The 21,722-nt window shown below is 46.0% G+C and overlaps 1 protein-coding gene across 2 annotated transcripts; it reads left to right on the forward strand.

Moving 5' to 3' along the window:
• The first annotated feature begins 3,891 nt into the window (after positions 1-3,891).
• Positions 3,892-21,519, forward strand: HAO1 (hydroxyacid oxidase 1). 2 transcript variants are annotated; one of them, XM_050315271.1, is made up of 9 exons: positions 3,914-4,059; positions 7,240-7,742; positions 8,410-8,561; positions 14,181-14,436; positions 16,868-17,043; positions 17,702-17,793; positions 20,157-20,315; positions 20,582-20,651; positions 21,008-21,519. In XM_050315271.1, the coding sequence occupies exons 3-9, from the start codon at positions 8,489-8,491 to the stop codon at positions 21,073-21,075; spliced, it is 894 nt and encodes a 297-aa protein (XP_050171228.1). In that variant the 5' UTR covers positions 3,914-4,059; positions 7,240-7,742; positions 8,410-8,488; the 3' UTR covers positions 21,076-21,519. The 2 variants fall into 2 exon arrangements, with proteins under 2 accessions (XP_050171227.1, XP_050171228.1); XM_050315270.1 differs by lacking the exon at positions 7,240-7,742 and having other exon boundaries at positions 3,892-4,059.
• Positions 21,520-21,722: the final 203 nt, after the last annotated feature.

Here is a 21,722-nt window from a genome sequence, read left to right on the forward strand (position 1 = left end):
TGTCCTACAAGGGACAGGGGGTGTGAGATGCTCTGAGAAAGGTCAGAAGCTCCTTTGTGTGGTGAGTGGAGTCTCTGCTTACATTTCCCCTGTTGTTTCCTGGCACAGTTGAGTTTGGGTTGTTGAAACTGAAGGGATCAAGTGTGTTCCATCCCAACAGGCTGAACTGTGGGATCACTAAGCAGGGCTTAAGTGAGCAGGCAGCAAGTGGCCACAGTTCACATCTGTCTTGTGAGTCTGGAAATGAGCTATGCCAGGCTTCTGAGGCTTCTGGAACATGGTAGGGATGTCATTGCTCCTGTGTTGTCATCAGTAAAGTGGGGGATATGAAAGGGATTTGACATGTATCGGTGTATCTCATTACAAAGATCACTGGGTTGTAATTGGGCTTTAGAGGGCAGCCATTGATCCCTCCAACTTAGCTGTGCATTTGTAGGAGATTTACTGGAGCGTGACACTGGACATACCCAGCTGTGACCAGTGTTTATGTGGCAGACAGCAAGTAGGGAACACTGCAAAGGCTAAATTTGTGTTCAACAGAAAAACTGTGAGCTGTGCAGGAAAGGTGTCACGTTAATATCCTCTCCAGGATCAGTTTTCTTCCCACTAAAACACATTTTAATTGAATCACACCAGTAGTACTAATTAGACTGTTACAACTGTGTTAAACTTGGTGTGTTTCCAAAAAAGTCAGGATCAACCTTTTGTGCAATCTGAGTGTTGTGTTATGCTTTATCTTAAAAACTGGAGCTTGTTCTTGGAACCTCAGTATGGACAAAACGGCCTTGGGGTGGTTGAGAACCAATTTAAGTATCAGCTGTGCTGCTTGCCCCTGGAAACCTGTCCCTGGTGGATCTGAATGGGAATCCCTAACAGCAAGTCAGTCAAAAATTCCTTTGGGCTGGAAATCCACCCAACCTTCCAAACCTCTTGTCCCTGAGGTCTGTGTGAAACCTGTGAGTCTCGGAATGCTCTGTGTCTGCTGCCCCCGGGGTGGCCTGTGTTGTGTGGGATTTCCTCCTGGGAATGTCACTTGGGATTGTCTGTTCCATGGAAGTGGTGCAAATTTATACTCTGGGGTATTTTTACTGAAACTCCACATAAACTTTGTATTTATGACCATCTCGCAGTAAGTTTTCATTTCCTCAGTGCGTGGTTGGCTCATCGCTGTCTGGTCATAATTTGGTCATAATTTGGTCATAATTTGGTCATAATTTGGTCATAATTTGGTCATAATTTGGTCATAATTTGGTCATAATTTGGTCATAATTTGGTCATAATTTGGTCATAATTTGGTCATAATTTGGTCATAATTTGGTCATAATTTGGTCATAATTTGTCATATTGGTCATAATTTGGTCATAATTTGGTCATAATTTGGTCATAATTTAGTCATAATTTGGTCATAATTTGGTCATAATTTGTCATATGTCATAATTTGGTCATAATTTGGTCATAATTTGGTCATAATTTGGTCATAATTTGGTCATAATTTGGTCATAATTTGGTCATAATTTGGTCATAATTGGTCATAATTTGGTCATAATTTGGTCATAATTTGGTCATAATTGGTCATAATTTGGTCATAATTTGGTCATAATTTGGTCATAATTTGGTCATAATTTGGTCATAATTTGGTCATAATTTGGTCATAATTTGGTCATACTCTGTCATAATTTGGTCATAATTTGGTCATAATTTGGTCATAGTCATAATTTGGTCATAATTTGGTCATAATTTGGTCATAATTTGGTCATAATTTGGTCATAATTTGGTCATAATTTGGTCATAATTTGGTCATAATTTGGTCATAATTTGGTCATAATTTGGTCATAATTTGGTCATAATTTGGTCATAATTTGGTCATAATTTGGTCATAATTTGGTCATAATTTGGTCATAATTTGGTCATAATTTGGTCATAATTTGGTCATAATTTGGTCATAATTTGGTCATAATTTGGTCATAATTTGGTCATAATTTGGTATCTGGAGGCCAGCAGGATGTGGTCCAGGATCAAGGTGCAGAGCTCAGTGGCCCATCCTCAGACTGTGTCTCACAGCAGACTGAGCTGAAGGAATGGTCCATAGGGACAGCTGTGCCAGAGGGAGAAGGGACTACCAGGAACCATCACTGCAACCCACCTGGATGATGTGAACAACTCCTAGATCCAGTACATGGATTCATTTTCTTCAGGTGAGTTCCCGGAGCTGCCTTTCCCTGGGAAGAGAGCAGCTGCAGGGCTTGGCGGATTTGCCGCTCCCTTTGGTTTGCTTCTCTTCCATGGCATCCATTTCCTGCTGTCAAGTGCAAGTTGGAATGGTGTGAAATGAAGCCTTGCGAGCATTTTGTTGGTTTGCTGTTTCATCAGCTACTTCTCCTTCACTTTTGTGAGAACATTGCATTTTCTCCATGAAAACAGCACGTGGAATACTACAAGCAAAATCTGGTCTGGCAAACCAAGAGCTCTGCTTTTGTAGAGGAAACACGAAGGTATTCTGGTGGCTGAACTAAAGGGGTAGAAAAGTGTGGGGTTTCTACCTTGGAATTTTGAACTGGAGCAGCAGTAACTCCCAGCTCTTGGGAACGGGGCTGCCAAGGAGTGTGTGCCTCCTCCTGGGAGCTGATCACACTGCAGGGACTACTTGTTTTAACCCAACATTCCTTTCCCGGTAGAAAAACACCTAAAAAACCTCTCTGTGCTTTACTTTCACTTTGTCTTTCCCAAGGAGAATAGAAAGCTCCAGATTTAAACATACAGGGAAACAAATGGGAATTTGTGTCGGTGCCACATAAGGAAATGAAAAAAATCACCCTTGCTAAGGGCACTTTTTATGTCCCCTGCCCCATGCCCCAATCTCCTGTCATCTCAGCATCCCCAGACTGCCCAAAATAGACATGCAGGGGCCTGTTCCAGCCACCTGCTCCCTGCCTGTGCTGAGTGGCCAAGGAACTGTCCCCGTCCCTGCAACATCCATCAGTTTTGACTCCCCTGCTGAAGGTGCTGGGATAAAACACCCCCCAGATATTTCCTGTTGGTCCTTCTGACTGACTTGGAAGGGACAAAAGGAATATTGGTCCAGCTCTGACTGGTGTGAGAGACTGTCTGAAAATGCCCTAGACAATAGGGGTTTTCTGACTTTATTTTGGAGAAATTCACAAGTGTAATGGGGAATTTGGAAGCCAAAATGAGTGTTTGCTTATGTAAGTGGCTTGATAAAACAGCTTTGCACAGCAGCCTTGATGGCTTGAACACTGAAATATTTGAATTATATGCTGCAGTTAACTTGGCCAGTTAATCTTCACTGCAGTTGACTGGAGTGAGGAAATCCCAGTTGGCTCCTCCTTCCCCTGTGGATGTCAGAGGGAGATCACTGGCTTATTGATATCAATTTGCAGTGCACAGCTGGAAAATTGAATTAGACACACACTTGAAAGTTTACCTTGACAAACAACCACCATAAACCTGTTGCAAACCATGTCTATTTGTTAAAACCTGAGTCAAGATTCAATCTGGAAATCTCTAACAAACTTAGAAATCATCTAAACCAATGTTTTGCTTTTAAACAAACTTTCTGGTTTATCTGGATGTTTTGGATGATAAAGGTGTCCATGAGGGACTGCACACTCCTGTTATTGCAGGTTTAACTACTTATTTCTTTCTTTGCTTGTTCTTTTTAATTTTTACCATATTTTATCCCATGGTGTTCCAGGTTGGCCTTGACCATGTGGAATAAAACATGGTGCTGAAGTCCAGTGTGACACTGGAAGAATAAATACACCAACAAGAAGTTGGTGTATTTATTTTATTTTCGGGATGGAGGTAAGTTGAATCCTGATGAGGCCCCGTATTAATGATTTACAGACAAAAGCTTAAATAGAGAGGGAAGTGGGAATAAACTAACCCTGTGGGATCTGCAGCCATGTCTGGAAAACCAGTGTGCCTTGGTGATTTCGAGGAGTATGCCAAAACATTCCTACCCAAATCCGTGTATGATTATTACCGATCCGGAGCCGATGACCAGGAAACACTTGCGGATAATGTGGCAGCGTTTTCCAGGTAGGAGGATGATTGAAGGCTGGGGTGGGAGGCAGGGGTGTGAGTTCTGCTTTAGTGCTGGATGTGGTGCAATTTTAGAGTTTTCCATGTGAACGAAACGCAATTTCTCTGCAACTTTTTTAGCAAGAAGTCTCAAATCACTGATTTTTTCAGAATCATTGTCTCTCCCCTCTCACTCCTCCACCCAACACTTGCTGTCAAAAAATTAAAAAATCCATTAGCACCTTTTTAGCTTTCCCTGCATTTTGGTTCTTTTATTACCAGAAATTCTCTAGATCCTTCAGCTCCAATATTTAATCAGCCAGTGAAACTGTAACTGCTCCATTTTGGGGCTACAGTGCCAGCAAGGGGTTCTTGGGGTGGGGTTGAACTTTTTAGGTCCTCAGGGAAGCCTTTTGCTTGTTCCTCCTGAAGGGAATGATTTAGGCAGCCTTCCCACGTTAGAAGGAGCATTTCCCAGCTCTGGGATGAGCTGGCAGAGCCAGGGCTCAGTCCTGGGTGGGCAGGATGTGCTTGGGGAGGGGGTTCCAGCAGGTCAGGACTTCCCCAAGGGATATTTAAAATGATGGGCAACTCCTTAACTTAGACTGGAGCCCTGACCCAATGTCCAAACCTGGCTGAGGCCCCCCTTTGGCTCAGGAGCACGAGGACAACACACAGTCAGCCAGCACTGGCTGTCAGAGCAGTGACAGTGTCCCAGTGTCACCTTGTTGGCTCCCCACCCCCAGATGTCCCCAGGCAGGGCAGAGGGAAGGAGGCAGCTGGAGGCTGCTCCCTCAACCCAACTGGGCCCCATGGAGCTGCTGCAACAGCTGCTGATCCCTTTCCTTGGGGTGCCCTGGTGGTGCAGACATTTAACCCCTGCACTTGGCTTTGCTTATCTCTAAAGGCTTTGTCTTTAATCCTCCTGAGTCTTAACAAACCAAAACAAGATCTCTCTGATTTATCTTGTCTTTCTCCTTCCCCACTTTGCTTTCCTGCTTAGAGCAGCAATTCTGCTCACTGCTCCAGTTGCTTTTCCACAGGCTGTGAGCAAGTCAGCCGGAAATCCCATGGGAGCTGGAGGCTGTAGGAGATGCAGTGATAATTCAGCAGGATCTCAAAGGCCAGATGGCAGGAATGGGCTCAGAACCTTCATTTTAAGGACACACAGAGGAAAGCCTTATAATGTCAAGAGAAGAAAAGTCACCTCTGCTGTGAGCACTTATTGCAGACTGTGCTCGTGCAGAAGCCATCATCCCAGACTGGAATTTGCCTGCTCAAACACGAGCCAAGGGGTTGCCCTGAGGAGTAAATAGGAGTAGGAGGGGGTGTAGCGGTGCTCACCTGACTTTTATTTTATCTTTCTTAATGCCTCCAGATGCTCTGATGTTACCTGCCCTCATAAATCCAAAATGAGACGTTAAGGGAAGGACACTCAGGAAATGCTGGGAGGCCATAAACTGTGGGAATAGTGAACATTTTACCTGTAGCTGCAGGAGCTAATCATGATTAAACTGGATCCAAACCTCCCAGAGCTGGGTATGTTCCCTTGCTGTGTTGGCACTGGCAGAGCTGGATGGTGGAGCTGAGATGAGGGCTCTGAAGTTGCTGCCCACTGCAGGGATTGATTCCCGTGCTGAACAGGTCCTGTTTTCTCAGTGCATGGGATGCTGCCATTAGCAGTCATAACACTGAGTCTGCAACCCATCTCTGAAAGGTGGAAACTGCTATAAAGGCTTCATAATATTTTGATTTAAAAGTTCTTTTAACACAACAACTTGTGAAATCTTTTCTTTTCCCTTGGATGCTGCCGGGAGGAGCGTGGCCTACCCACCATGGATGCAGGACAGCTGCTCACTCAGCTCCTCACACAGCCCTGCTGTGGCTCTGAGCACGTTTTTTCTGCCTGTTCCCCAGTGCAGCTTGTGGGTAAATATAAAGTAAGGTGGACTTTAGACCCCCGAGTCACAGAGATCACGAGGTCGGATGATTTTCGGACAGACGTGAGTAAGTTCAGCTTCGTTTCCTGTGGATCTCCCCTGCCAGAAGCTCAGCTGCAGGTTCAGCCTGACTCAAACTACATGCAGTTTAGTGAAATATTTACAGACATGTAGGATTGCCACAGGATGGTGGCATTTCTAAAGGAATAAATAGATTGTTATTAGGGATTAATATAATTATTGTTGAGGAGTAAACTTGGTGGATGTTTGTGTCGCTATGTCCCACAATACCTTGGAATACCACAGCTGTTAAGGAACCAAGGAGCCTGAATGGAGAATGGATTCCTGTGGCAAGGTTGGGATGCCTTGACCTTGAAGGCATTCTGGAAATCACTCTGAAATCTCCCCTCTTGGCATTTTAAGGAAGGGGGACATCGGTGCATGTAGGAAACTAAACAAACAGCCCTGCAGCACCAGGGGATTGTTTGGGATGAGCTGGGAAGGGAAACAAGAGCTACTTCAAAATGTGTTGCAGTTTGAAAACGTTTTTCACAGCTGAAAGCAGTGAGAGCTTCCCTTTTACCCCTCTGCAAGATAAAATCAGAAGTTTTTCAGCTTGGAGAAAAAAGGAAAAACCCCATAAAGATTAATCCTTCTCCTTCCCTTTAATCCTCCCCTCAAAACAGCTTTTAGCTGAAGTTGCCTAAACCAGCAGTGCTTGCTGCCTTCCTCACTACAACATCTCCCCCTTCCAGCTGGTAAGAAGGATGTGCTCACTCTGCTGATTGCAGCACATGAGTATGGACTTGGCTGCAAAAAGATGTGGGTGATGAAGAGATGATGAATTAAAAAAACAAATCCAAGTTTTTTACAAAATATCCAGGAAATGTTTTCACTGAAAAACTTGGAGGAAGCAGGTGGTGTGGTGCAGCTGAATGAACATGTGCTCTGCTGACTGGGAAGTAAATACTACTCACGGGTCTTCCTTGCTGCTGCTGGGAGCATTTCCCTATGACTTGTCCAGAAAATGCCTGGCTTTGAGTGTCCATCAGACTCAGAGCTGGAAACACCCATGTTGGCACAGGAAGATCAGATATTATTAAAAGGGATAGTGATGTCAGTGTTTGTGTGGGACCCAATAAACAGTCAGGATGCTGATGGAGAGGATGTGACCTGAGAAGGTATCACTGCCTGGGGCTGCATCACTTTCCTTGCACTCTATTGGGAGGGGTTTTGCTCCCTCTTTTTCTTTTCCCAGCTAAAAGCACTTCAGGAATGTTGTGCCTCAGGACTGACCCTCACAGGTGAGCTTGGAGATGGCAGTGGCTCCTACCAGGTAACAAGGGTAGTAACCAGGAGGCTGGGGAAGAGGGAGATGCTCCACATCCCCTATGCTTCTCACTGTCTAAATGAGCAAGATTTTGAAAGGATTTTTGTTTTATTTATTTTTTTTTCTGGGAAAAGATGCCTCAGAGCTGAGTGGAATCCTTCAGAATGAGGGCTAGGAAGAAAGGAGGAGTTAAAAAAAGTCAAGTTTTCTTTGTTCCACCCTCAGCCCATCCTCCCCTGAAAAATAACAAACATACAATGGCATGAAAACAAGTCTGAGGACACACTTGCCCTGTGTGTCTTGGCACTGAACACCTCGGCTGACTCCCCATGGCCACACAGCTCCTTCCAAGCATCATAACTGTCTTTCTCCTCCCTGGGGAGCGTTTCCTGGAGAGCTGGCACGGCCCTGTGCTCCAGGACTTCAGGAAGGTGGGTCTCGTCCTGGCTCTGTCCCAGGCTCCTCAGGGAAGCGTCTCTTGATCTTTCTACAAAATATACAGGATTTTGTCTCTTTCTCACTTGCCAGTTTAACATGCAAGCTCAAGCTCACCTCTCCTCCCTTGGAGGGTAACAATGGCTCTGGTTCTCTCTCCATGCTGAGAATTACAACATTAGTAGTCAGAGCAGTTAGTCAGGTTCTTAAAAGCTTAAGCTTTTAATTCTTTTCTGTGATTAAAATCCAGTAGCCATGGGAGCCCTTTTGGAGGGAGGGAGGCCTCTGAGAGAGGCTGGTGCTTGCCGAGAGGCTTTGGCCCGTGTGAGAGGCAGCCCCTGCTATCGCACCCCCTCTGGTGGCTTCTGGTGACGGTGGCAGTGCTGTGACATCACCTGGATGGCGGGAAAAAGTCCCTTTTCACAGGCGTCCCCTGGAATGCAGCCCTGTTCCTAAAGGTTTGGGTGTTGTGGTGTTGAAGGGTGCGGTAGAGGGCGATTTGAGGTTTAGTTTGCAGCTCTGGCTGGCGCGGTGGGGTCCTGCTCCAGCCCCGGCACGGCTTTCCTGGTGTGACCGCGGGAAAACCCCCTTGCCCCTTAGGAGCTGTGAATAACCCCGGTGCCTCAGGCCTCTGCTAACGCTGTCCCTTTGTGCCGGTGGCAGGTGGCGGCTGTACCCGCGGGTGCTGCGGGACGTGTCGGTGCTGGACGTGTCCAGCTGCATCCTGGGCCAGCGCGTCTCCATGCCCGTGTGCGTGGCCGCCACGGCGATGCAGCGCATGGCTCACCCCGACGGCGAGACCGCCACTGCCAGAGGTGAGCGCACAGGGCCCCCACGGCGGGGAGGGCACGCACAGAATTATCCTGCTCATGGGGCCCAGCTCGCTTTCTCGCTCCAGGATGGGTTTGAGCTGCTGCTCATTGATTTCAGGGTTTGTTTGGTTTTGCTGTTTGCTTTGTTTGAGTTCGGTTCCCTCCCTGTGAAACAGGAGTATGCAGGAGTGTTACGCTTGTCACATGTAACACTGAAAACCGTCTGAGGACCATCCCTGCAGTGGGGGCTGCTCTCAGTTCTCAGGAAGAAGCTGCATCGCTCACGGGTTACAGCACAACTCCAACAGCCCTCTCTGTAAAAAACAGATTTTTCTAATGTTATACCGTGTTTGGGGCTACTGTTTTTCCCCTTCCCAAGAGATGTGCTGGAGGCCAGTGCTTTCGTGGCTGCTGTGTGTGCCGACGCGTTCCACACGGTGGAGCTCCAGCACCTGGAATGGGTTTGGGAAGGGCCGGAGCGAGCCCTGGTGTTGTCCTGTCCTGTCCTTTGGCAGCTCCTGTGGGTGAACTCTGGGCCAGGTTGTGCTGGGAAGAAACTCCGAAGCGTTAAACTGTTAAGTGCAAACGTGTTAATGCAATGGGGAGAGCAAGATGTGAAACACACAAAACTCAGGGTGGTTCTTAGCAAAAATTCCCACTGATTCTGCAGCCCTGCCACGTTTTAGGGCATAAATCCATAATGGCATGTGAAGTCAAAGGGTGCAATAAGGCTGAGTACCAGGGCTGAGTCATGGCTGTGGTAATAACTTAATTCAAAAGTTTCCTGATTTTTGTGCACTTATTTTTCAAACTTTAACACGTGATTACTGCATTTAGTGTCCTTGGGTTTTCGAGCTGGGGGAGCTCAGTGTGCTGGCACTGGTTGGAATATGTGCTCCAGTAAACATATCCCTCAGAACTGGGGAATTTTTGGTTGCTTTCAAAGGAGAGCATAATGAAAATCACACCCTTAGAACTCCCTGCCCTCACAACCCCTCACTTTGGGGCTTGCCTGGCTTTTGGGGCTGCTGCTCCTCCAGCGATGCTCTCCTGTACTGACTGAGCTGCACCTTCCCAAGACAGGACCTTAAACACCCCTTCAGTGACAGTTCTGCATCATTAGCAAAGGATCTTTTAAGCAAAACCTTTCAATTGTAATTTTAAAAGTTGCTGGGGACAGGCCAGCCAACACCGTGGAAGTTATTCCAAAGGTTAACTAACCCCACTCTGAGCAGAACAAACTGCAGTCATGGGCAAAACTTGCACAGCCTCAAATCCAGGTGTTGGGTTTACTTATACTTCTATTAGCTAGAATTAAAAAAAAAGAAAAAACAAACAACTAAACTTTAAAAAATGCCCATGCAGGCTGTAATAATGTTACCCCTCAGTTTCCTTTGACATGTCTAAATGCCAGGAGTCCCTCCTTATAGAGAAAGCTTTCTTGTGCTTGAAACAATTTCACGCACCTTGGCAGTTGTCCCAGTTCTTCCAGGTCTTCCTTCAAGTCTATTCCCTGGCATTTTAGTGGTAGCTCATCAGTATATAGGGCGATTTTCCAAAGAATGGATTTTCTGTTCAGTAGAAACTGAAAAATTGGGAGGAAAATTGTTTTGGATTAACTGAAATGTTTCATTTGATCCAAAACACAATGTTTTATTTCATTTTCCTACTGGCCGATGCTTTTAGCCATAGCTCTGTTTTGAAACAAAAGTGTTAGCTCAGGAGAAAACATTTCCACTTTGAAAAGATCAACACATGACATTTTGACTTAGGTGATTTTTTTTTTTCTTTTTCTCCTCCTCCCCACTCCAATTTCAACCTCTTTCACTAAAAATATTTGCCAAATGTGATGAATAATCTTAGCCACTGTTCAAGAGCGAAAGGTTATTCTCTAAACACTTTTCAATAGAGCCCTTTTGATCCTGAGGGATTTTTCTTGCTTGTCCATCAGGAACCTCGCTGTCCCTCTGTGCCAGGACATCCATTTGCCATCCTGATTCCAAGCTGTGCTTGCAAACCAATGTGCTCCCTGTGTACTGACACAAAATCTTGGGCACCATCCAGCTGCTTAGCAAGAAGTGGCATTTTTTTGCAGCCTTTAATTGATGATAAACGGATTTGCAGCATTATTTTACTGTTTATATATTTCTGTTTATATTCCTGCTAGTCCCATAAAACTCTTGCTGACCGAGTACCTTCTGCTCCTGTGTTTTCACCCCAAAGCAGCACTGCAATGTTTGACTTCTCCATGACTGGCTGAAAATCAGGCTGAGAACCTGATTTGCTTTTGGAAAGCTGTGAATGGCAGTGGCTCAGAGTTTTGTTTGCCCTCTGTGCCTGCCCTCAGACCTCTCTCCGAGCTGCCGCTGACGCAGGGAGGGTTTCGCCACCACCTGCGACGTGACTGCACCCTTTGCTTTGCCAAATGGAGAACGGGAATATTGACTGGAGAGCTTTTCCCCCCTGTTTTAGATAAGTTACTGGCAGCTCTGTCACTTCCACTAGAGAGTGAGTAACACCTTTTTGTTCCTTTGGGTCTTAACAGGCTCCTACCAGGCTTTTTGTTCACTCACTGGGATTCAGGTTCCTTGTGCTCATCAGTGACTGGGAAGGAGGGATTTGGTGATCTATTACTTGTTGTGCTCAGCCACAGTGAAAACAGCAGGATTTTGTACCCATCTTTAACCTGTTACTTATGCAGCGATCAAAAACCAGAGGTTAATTTTGAGCTGTGGCTGCTCCAGAGGACAACACTCCCCTGGGACAACACGGCCTGGGCTGACCTGACCCTGATTGCCCCTGGAGGCCGGCGTGGCCAGGGGACTTTGTGCTGCAAGTGCACCCAGGCAGCCTGGCGTGCCAGCCCTGCCAGGCCTGCCAGATCCCTTCTGGCCACGTGTGTCCTTCCCTGGAGACGCAGCCTTGCCGCACGGCTCACAGAACGCGGCGTGGCAACGCCACGACCGTCGGCATAACTCGCACGCAGGGTTTGGGGAGGGCATCTCCCAGCCAAGAGGGGTTTGTCAAGAGAGAGACAGTAAGTGCTTTAAACAACTCTGTTTCTCGGGAGATGCAACTCTCAGAAGCCGGCTGCTGCTCCCGAGAAATACCACCCTGCCAAAAGGACAGCATGTTGGTCCCGAGGAATGTCCTCTGGCCCTTAACTTGGGGGCAGTGGGTTCACTGGTGGATTCGGGGAAAAAGGACTGCAGTGTGGCTGCTGTGCTTTGGAGATGCCCCTAAAAGGGAAACGATGGGAATTTGCCCAGCAAGAGGGGGGGAAAAAAGCAAATTCCCATTCCCATCCAATGTAACCCTGACAAAATATGCACCTTTGAACTGGGCTCCTCTCCAGTGTCCTCCCCTGGAGTATGTTGCCACAGGGACAAATTCCATACCCTTCCCAAACCATGTAATGAAGTGATGTCCCACCCGGTGGGGAAACTGAGGCAGGTTTGGATCAGATATTAGGGAAAGAGTCTTTACCATTCTGTGATTCCATGAACTTCTCCAGCCTCCTGCGTGTGGCTGATCCTCTCTGTGATCTCTCCCACCAGGAGCCTGCAGGGTGTGCAAGGGTGAATGTGTGCTCTGGGCAACGCTCAGGAGTGAAAGACCTGAGGAAAATAAGAAAGCAAACTAAAAACCATCTGAAATGGTGTGAGGAAAGGCTGCTTTACAAAAGCACTGAGGTTTAAACTCTGGTAAATGTCACGTATTGCAGCAAGAGTGTCCCGGGGGAATATGGCTCTGCTAGGACTGATCTGTAACAACAAAGAGAGGTATTTGCAGCACCCCAAAGCTGAAATGGGAAATAGGGTTGTTGGAGGAAATGAATTGCTTCTGTTTGCTCCAACTGCAGCTCAGTGTGAGAGAAGTGGGAGTATATTTTTAGCAAAACCTAATTTGAGGTAGAAAGAACCCAAACCAAACCTGGCAGAGCTTCAGGACTCTGTATCTTATGGTTTAACAAGCCTAGAAAATTATCAGAGTAAGTTTTTAAATGATCAAGGCAAAACACAGATCGACCAAAACTGGAACTTGGAATTTCAAAAGCTTTGAAAAATTTTGTGTGTGAACTTGGAACTGGCCTGAGCAGATCTAAAATATGTGTGTTGAGCTGGTGCTTCACCAGAGAGCTGTGAACCTTGCAGGAGAGATGAGGGGAATTTGGTGAGTCTGCTTGCATGAGAATGCCGTAACCCCATTTGGGATGGCTGAACTCTGGTTGAACCAAACTGCTTAAATCTGATCTTATAAAAGAGCAAAGCCTCATTTTTCTCTATGATGCTAAATTGAAAGGATATGGTGAAATACCGTGTTTTAAATCTTCTCTTCACCGAAAATATTTAATTTTTGCTTTTGCAATGACCCTCGTGTCGGCTGGGCTGTGGAGGTGGAGTTGAGAAGGAAAGGCAGAATGGGAATAACTGGCTACCTTAAAGGCAGATGAACCATAACATTTACATTTCTCCCTTATCTGATCCGAGGGTGTTGCAATTGCTGGGTTATCAACCTTCCTGCTCCTTCATGTACTCGTGTTGGACAGAGCAGGAGGAATGCGGATCCTTTGTTGCTCAGCGTCGCTCTACGGACTCGATTTGGGAATTCACTTATTATGGAATTTGTGGTGACCCCCCACAGCCGGTTTTTAACGTGATTTTGGGCCATTTGGTATCCGCGGTCCTTTAGAAAGAAACCTCATTTCTTGGTACTCCATCGTAAGAGGGAACTATTTTCCGGAATTTTAAGGGGAGGAATGAAACGGCTTTTTGGAGTTTTGGGTGGTTGCTTCTGCATTTCCAGGGAGGGAAAGCGCCCTGGGAGGGCGTGACCAATTTGTTTGAATAAGCTGTTCATAAGTTTCCACTCCAAGAGCGTTGTAATCCTTATTTAATCAAATGTTGTCATAAAGACCACTTTTTAATTCCTCGATGGGCTGGAGGTGACGTCTTGAAACAGAGCTCCATTTACATTCAAAATATGCGTTCTGCGGTAGAGCAAGAAAAATAAGGCTCTCTGTAATATTTTGGAGTTTCACGGCGTGTTTTCCTTTATTTCATATTAAGCAACAGATTACTCCAAAAAGAATAAGTGCTAGATCCATAAAAATCTATCTGCACGAGGTCAGCTGGTGCAGCCTGGGTTGGAAACGATCCGTGGGGAGGGCGATTTCTGGGAGGCAAAAAGCTGGAAGCTTTTAATGCATTATTTTAATTTTTTATTTTATTTATTTTTTAGTTCATTCAGAACTTTGGGTGTGGATGTGTCCTTAAATTCATACGCCAGAATTTCTGACCAGTGACACCCAGACAGCAGGGGCCTACAAGCGGGATTCCCATGGGATAATTATTGATATGGGTTAGGCTTAGTTGGATTATGATGTGTTTTATTTCCAACATGGGAGCCAGGATCATCCTGATCACACCGAGTAAGGCAGAGAGTGCTCACAGCCCATCCCTGTTAGCAGCTGCTGTTAATGCAGCATTCCCTGGAATGCACTAATATTAAGGACAGGCAGGGTGTAATTATGTGCACCAACATGTGTTGGCGAGCCAAGTGCTCCACAGTTCAGACAACCTCAGTTTTGGATGACCCCAAACACGGCTTTGTATTCCGCAGCCTGCCGGGCCGTGGGGACGGGGATGATGCTGAGCTCCTGGGCCACGTCTTCCATCGAGGAGGTGGCAGCGGCGGCGGCGGGGGGCCTGCTGTGGCTGCAGCTGTACGTGTACAAGGACCGGCAGGTGACCGCGTCGCTGGTGAGGCGGGCGGAGCGCGCCGGCTACAGAGGCATCTTCGTGACGGTCGACACGCCCTACCTGGGCCGGCGCGTGGCCGACGTGCGCAACAGGTTCCAGCTGCCTCCGCACCTCAGGTACACTCCGGGGGTGGGTGAGGGGTGTGGGGAGGGCAGCTTCAGCTCTTCTTGTGCTCAAATGCAGGAACGCGTGGCTGTAAATCGCCCTGAATTCTCCGGGAGGGCAGTTTCTACCCCCACGTGTGTTTTGGGACGTTTTCTCTGCCCCAGAAGAATTTGTGGCCTCGTGATTGAGTTCAGCACTAATTCTGGTTCCCTCCCGCTGCAGGGCCTGTGAAGCATTCAATTTTAACAGAGTTAGACCAGAATTTTAACCTTACGATGGTGTTGTCAGGGCACTGATTTCCCTGGCCTTTTGCAGATGTAAATTGGTAGACTGTACAGGCTGCCCTGACAAAGATGTGCTGAAGTGCTGGCACAGTTTTAGCAGCCAAGAGTATTAGCTGGAAAACTATTAAATGGATGGGATATCCAGGACTTGGAGATAGAAATCTTGTGGGAATCTTGCAGGTAGGTCTTGGTAATGACTGCAGTTTGCCACAGTGTATGTAAAGGTTATTCAGAGCATGCAAATGAACACAAAAATGGAAAGAACAAATGATTAAAGGATCAGTGAAATTACTTTGGAGCAGATGAACTTGGATTTCTGGGTGAAAGCTACTTTTGAATATTAACAATGAAACTGAATTGCTCTTGCTATGTCCCCAGAGACTGTTGTGTTATACAATATATGTAACATGTACCCAGTAAGAATCACATCCTGAGGTCTCTCTTACATTCTGTTGGAATATTACGGAAAATAAGCCATGGGATTCTGCAATGAGTCTGATTCTCCACCTTGCAGGCAAAGACCCCTCCAGAGCTTGGGGTGTTGCCTCTCCCCCTTACACTTGGAGGTAAAATACGATATGATGAAGGCTGACAGAGCAGCCTGAGCTCTGCCCCTGTTGTTGTGTTATAGAGTACAATCTTAGGAGGAAAGCAGCAGAGAGCAAAAAAGCCCTGACATGTCCAAGCTGAAAAGATACCACACTGTGATGTGCCTGCCCTGTATCGTGATCCTGCTGTAGATCTGTGTTTGACACAACACCATCAATGCACACTGGCATTTCACCTGAAAAAGAATTAACTAATTCTTTAAATAGCTTATTTTTTTATGGGTGATATAACTTTAAGGCCTGGGGTTAGAGAGTTTCTGAATGCAAGTCCGGTGACCCCAAAACGTTTGAGGGAAGGGGCAGAGCATTTCTGAAACACTTTGACCCCACCTGACCAAACCATAATGAGGTTTTGAGTGAACTGGATGAAATCACACGAAACTGGAGCAATCCTTAAAGGTCCCAGTTAATCAGTGCAGGTTTCAGGGCGATGCTGGGCAGGGTTTTGTTGCAGGGTCGGCGGTGAAACCCCCCCCAGCGCGGGGGCTCCGCTCATTTGCGTGATAACTTTTTCTTGGCTTCGGGTTTTCAACAAAGTTTCAAAGCAACAACAAGGTGCCATTGTGCTCTGAAACCTATGTAAGGCAACATTCATTCAAGTGTTGATCTGCCTTTCCCAGGCCAAGAAAAGCAACAGTTATTTATATAATCTTATCCCTGGTTCTGTTTTTCTCTGGGTACCCCACCCTCCACAAACCAACAGCTGAAAAGCTGGATCTTGCTGGGAGCCCTCTCCTTCCTCCTTTGCTTCTGGGCCTGGAGCTGAACTGAAAAGCCATGTGAAATGCTGCTTGTTGCAGGCATGAAATCAGCAGTGAAAGCAGCCAGTTTCCATGCAGAACACCTCATGCACTTCCCAAAATGTGTAATATGAGTATTAAATAGCCCAATGTGGAAGGAGACATGGTTTCTGAGGATCAGAGCAATCAGCCTTGTGTGGGTGTCCTAGAACCTGATTGATTTGGGGCTAAAAACCCCAAATAGTAGCTAATGTTTACATATGAACTAAATTTACCAGGATATGAACAAAAGAGATGCAAGGTGAACTGGCTGCATGTTGGCCTTGTTGGACAGAGGGAAATTCTGAATTCTTTGCAAGGCTTCAAGCAGATCCACCCAATTCATGGAGCTTAACAAAACCTGCCTTCCTCCTTCTCCCCTTCCACCTACCTGATCCCTATTCCTTTAACAGCTGAATTCCCTGGATTTGAAAAACAAGCCAAACCAAACCGTGTTTCTTTTGCTAGAACTGGGCCTGTTGCCTTAGGCCAGAGAACCTTGCACAGAATCATCACAGAAACATAGAAAGGTGGGGGTAGGAAGGACTATAAATATCAAATGCTTGTGTTGGTTATCAAATGCTTTGTCAGCCAAAGGTTTTGGCTCACTAAGGACTGGGATCTGACATGCTGGGATTGGCCTTTTTTGCTCCTGCCCTGAAGTATAGCAAAGTTTTATCACAGATGTATTGATTCGTGGCTACTATAAACTGATTCGTGGCTACAATGGACCTTTCTCAGCCTATTTTTCCATTTCCTTTGTCATTTTAGATTAAAAAACTTTTCCAGCAGCGACCTGGCGTTTCCCTCAGGGAAAGACTTCGGAGAGAACAGCGGGCTGGCTGTGTACGTGGCTGAGGCCATCGATCCCAGCATCAACTGGGAGGACATCAAGTGGCTTCGGGGGCTCACCTCGCTGCCCATCGTGGTGAAAGGCATCCTCAGGGGTGTGTGGGGTAGAGGAACCCTCAGGGGGTGTGGGATAAAGGCCCCTTCAGGGGAGTGTAGGGTAAAGGCATCCTCAGGGAGGTGCAGCTCTACTGCTTCCAGTGGGAAAAACCCAGTAGTGAAGACACCTGTGGAAGCAGCTGATTAAATTTATACCTGAGATTGGATGCAGCCAGGAAGATTGAACTTGCTCTGTTTAATTGTGTCTGCAAACCCTGACCTGAGTTGATACAGCTTCAGGGAAAGCTGGATTTCCATTCTGTCCAAAGAGCGCCGAGCACAGTGTAGTGGTTTCACTAAGTCTGGATTATTACTGTAATCGTGCCAAAAATTTTGGCTGGGACGGAATCATTCAGCAAAATAACTTCTTAGTGATGAGTTCTAGAACAGCAGAGAAAATAAAGACTAGCAACCCAAGTGGCTGCTGATCTGAAGGGATTAAATGTTCTCTAACATTTCAAACTGCTTTCTGGTCTCCTTGCTTAAAGATGAAACATTTTTTCTGTGCTGAGGTGAGGCTTTGCAAGGTGGAAGCCCTAAGGTGGCTTTACATTAGCTGGCAGGAATTTTTTTAGGGATACCAAAATTCCCCTCCTCGTGGAGTCAGCAAGCTCACAGGTATGGAAGAACGTAACTAGTCTGGATTTCTTTTCCCAGCTGATGATGCTAAAGAAGCTCTAAAGATTGGGGTAAATGGTATCCTGGTGTCAAATCACGGAGCACGACAGCTCGATGGGGTCCCTGCCACTGTAAGTACTGGGGCCAGTGTGCATCAATTAGTCCCTAATTTGCTCTGCCTTTGGCTTGTTTGCTTTCTCTCTGAACTTGTGGAGGCTGGAGGGAAAAGCTGGAATATGTGTTATCTGCCTTAATCCATGAGGAACCTCTTTCCACAGCTCTGTGGATGTCACGCCGTGCTCCGAGTTAGACGTGGCCTCCCCTTGCTCAGAGAAAACTGGAAAATCCCTAAGAAATTTTTCCAGTCCCTTCTTTCGTGTCTCCTTTCCCATCCTTGTTTTGAAAAACTCCTGTTGCCATTTGCAGCACACTGAAGGCTGTATTGGAGTTGTTTTTCCCCTTTTAATATTCTTTAGAGGCTTCTGAAAAATTACAGTTATGGAACAGCTAAAGGCAGAATGAAACTCTCTCTTTTTCTCCTTTTGAATATTTTCACCTTTGGAAAAGGGACGCAGTGGTTAAATTACAGATTTTTCCTTTTTCCTTTTCCTTGTCGTGCTACCCCGGGCCTTTTCCAAAGGTGAAAGGGATTTGAGAATTTCTTGGTCGGCAAAACAGAAAGAAGGAAAGGAAAATGAAAAAGTATGTGTGCAGGCTGAAGGAAAAACCCCAAAATTCCAGTCATCACTCATCCTGCTTCATTTGGTGTGGGAAAGCTGCACAAATAAAAAGAGAATGAAAGGGAGGAGAATCAAAGCCCACTTGTGCCTCTTTCAGTATTTCCAGTGTGTTCTTGATGAAAAACCTCCTGTTTTCCATGAGGATTCCCTGAAAGGGAGAAGGGAGCAGGTCATCTTGTCCCCTTCTGAGAATGTACTCCCAGTTGCACTGAGAGTATCTGAAAATCTCAGCCTGTGTGTGAGGGGAATCCAACAGGAACAACGCATGGGGATGTTAAAAATATCATTTTGAGCGATGAGAAAGTTTGAGAAACACGAATTAATTTTTTGACAGCTGCAGGAGAACAGAGATTTGCAAACACGTTTTGGGGTATTCCTTTGCAACCTCACAGCACAGAGGAGAACCTACCAAAGCTGGATTTATGGCCTAGAGAACTGCCCTGCACTGTGCAGTTTTTAATCACATAAATATTTGTATCAGATCACACTAAATGTTTCTGATTTAGAAACGTAATAATTTGCTTCTTTGTCACGGCTTTTCAGATGGCGAGCTGAACCCCAGCTGGTCAACATTTCTAGTGTCTGGTTACCCAGTGAGGAAATCTCTGGTTTAATGATGCTTTGCATCATGCTTTAGTTATGGGAGCACTTTAATGTTGGTACAGTTTGTCAGGATGTAGAAAGTGGTCTCTGTATATGGAAAGAGATCCAAAATGTGTTTGGCAGGAGAGCAAAACCAAAGGGAGGGGGAAAATCACAGCAAGTGCCAAACTTCGAGAAAATTTTAATCCAAACCTAAAAACAAACTGCACTTTCAAGTTGTTTTTTTTTTCTCCCCATCTTCCAGTCATTTTTATCCATTAGAAAGGAAATGAATTACATCCGTATTTGAAAGGCATGGATTTGTGTGTCTTTTGTCTTCCTACCACACACTGTTTCCAGTCCCCTTAATACTTGACTTCTGATTTTCATGAATAGGAACTCTTTAGGTGGCCTTGCAGGAGCAGTTGCCCTGGAATTAATGCTCCAGGCTTGGATTCAGGAGGCTCATCCCTTCACTGGGACCTCTTGCATGGCAGGAGGAATAAATTCCATCCCGCCTTGCTCAGAACTTATGGGAAAAGCTAATTTTTGATTCCATGAAGTTTTTCTCTACAGTTATTCCTGTAATAAGATGCGTTTTACAAAGGAGAAATACATTAATTGAGATTTTCAGCCCACTCTAAGTTCCTGCAGGCACACCTTTCTCTTACTCCTTGCTCACAGTACAGTGCTTGCCCCTGGGGTCCTGGTGCTAGCTGGGCACTCAGGATAATGAATAACAAATTTAAACAGGAAAGCCAAGATGATTATTTAAAAAGTGACAGTGATTCAGTTTCATCCCCAAACTAGTGAAGACTGGAATTTTGGGAGGAAATACCGTGGAAAGGCCTCCTCTGTGCTGGGTGTTTCTTGTGTTCTTTATAAGAATCAGACACCAGCTTGTGTCAGATCCATGTCATGGGATCAGATGGATATTCTGTGTGACCCTGATGATGGTCTTTATGTGAACCTCCAAATAAATTTGACCTTTGTCTATCCCTGCTAACCTGCTAAGTCACAGATGTAAATACCCAGCCCTGTTCTTTGGGTATAGCTGGGCATGGAATTGCTCGCTGAGCTGCTGTAAAGCCTGGATCCTGCGTGTGAGGGCTCACCCAATGCATAAATGGGCTTTCAGAAGCTGAGCTGTGTTTCTGGTGTCACTGTTGCAGATTGACGTGCTGCCTGAGATCGTGGAGGCCGTGCAGGGGAAGGTGGAGGTGTTCCTGGATGGGGGGGTGAGGAAAGGCACAGATGTCCTCAAAGCTCTGGCTCTGGGTGCCAGAGCCGTGTTCATCGGGAGGCCTCTGCTCTGGGGACTGGCTTATCAAGTAAGTTAGAAAAAGCTGAAGTGCCTATTTTCAGATACCCAAACTCACTGTTTGGGCTTGTTTTGTGCACATCCACGTGTCTGTGTGCAGCAGGAGTGTGTGCGATGGTGTCTCAGTGAGTCTGGGTGCACCCAGATCATCTCACTTAAAATTTGCTATGACAAACACTCAGGACTTCCACCGGGGCATAACCCTTTCTTTGGCACATGTGTGTACATGTCTATAGCTACTCACATAACAGCACACGTTGTCTCCTCGTCTCCCAGGGTGAAGAAGGAGCCAAAGACGTTCTGCAGATGCTGAAGGAGGAGTTTCGCCTGGCAATGGCACTGACAGGTGGGGCATCAGCGTTTCCTCTCCGTAACCACGTTTTCCCCCAGCTTTCCTTTGCCCTGGGCAAGATGCTATAGCAGCTCCCAGGAGGGGCATGTTTGCAGCATGAACAGGGTAGTCTGGGGAGAAATGGGAAAAGGGCTTGTTATCCCTGTCCTACAAAAGGGGAACTGAGTAGATTACGTAAAAACAATACATTTGTTTTTTCTCATGAGGAGAGCAATAAATCCATAGAAAAGTAGTGGTAAATCCTTGGTCACTAAGGGGTGGATTTCCTCTCCCAGAATGTAGATTTTTATGAGACAGAGAAAGAAAGGGCTTAGAGTGGCGTTTCAACTGAAATGTAACCTCTCCTCCAGGATGCCGGAGAGTAGAAGAAATTGGCAGGACACTGATCCGAAGGCATCAAGCGTTTTCCAAGATTTAGGTCTGAAGATTTTGCCTTGTGTGTTGCCTGTTGTGCTTCCAGACAAAACCCACGTGTGTTTGCTCTGTGGGCCTCATCCTGCCATCCTGACTGAGAAGGCACAGCCCCTTAGGGCATCACTTGCTGAAGAAAATACTCAAAGCAAATTTTACAGGTGTTTCCAAATGTTTTAGGTTCTTAAGGAAAGCTGCTGTACTGGGAGGTGTGATTAGAGATGGGATTTGAGACAAGACTGGCACAGGAACCTTCAAGGTGTTTTGCAACAAATGCTGGTATTAATTTCCATGCCTGGGAGTAACTCAGCTGTTAAAATGAAACTGTAAACAGGAATGTTTTGATAGCAAACAGAAATGCTGAGATTTAAAATGCAAAAGATACTTCTTGCTCGCTGTTTAGAGAAACTAGACTGGAGATTGCAGAGATTAAATCTTGCTTTCTTGTGAACAGTGTCATTTCCCTGCTGGCTCTGTGCTAGGACTGTGCAAGCACGTAGGCTGTGGGAGCTCAGAGGACTCTTAGCTGTAAAGAACCAAAGAACAAAGCCAACCTGGGGAAACTCTGCTGTTGAGTGGAACAAACCCCTTTGCTCTCAGACAGCTGTTCTGTATGTGCATTGGATATAGGTCAGATCCTTGGATGATGCAAAT

This window comes from Myiozetetes cayanensis, unplaced genomic scaffold (genome assembly GCF_022539395.1).
Source record: "Myiozetetes cayanensis isolate MyiCay16 unplaced genomic scaffold, myiCay2020 scf2-11, whole genome shotgun sequence".
NCBI lineage: Eukaryota > Metazoa > Chordata > Aves > Passeriformes > Tyrannidae > Myiozetetes > Myiozetetes cayanensis.

Excerpts from the sequence above, each read along its gene's own strand:
- HAO1 (XM_050315270.1), top strand. The coding sequence starts at position 3,923 with ATGTCTGGAAAACCAGTGTGCCTTGGTGATTTCGAGGAGTATGCCAAA. Across the intron at positions 8,562-14,180 it reads CGAGACCGCCACTGCCAGAG|CCTGCCGGGCCGTGGGGACG; the intron begins GTGAGCGCACAG and ends TGTATTCCGCAG. Across the intron at positions 20,652-21,007 it reads CCTGGCAATGGCACTGACAG|GATGCCGGAGAGTAGAAGAA; the intron begins GTGGGGCATCAG and ends CCTCTCCTCCAG.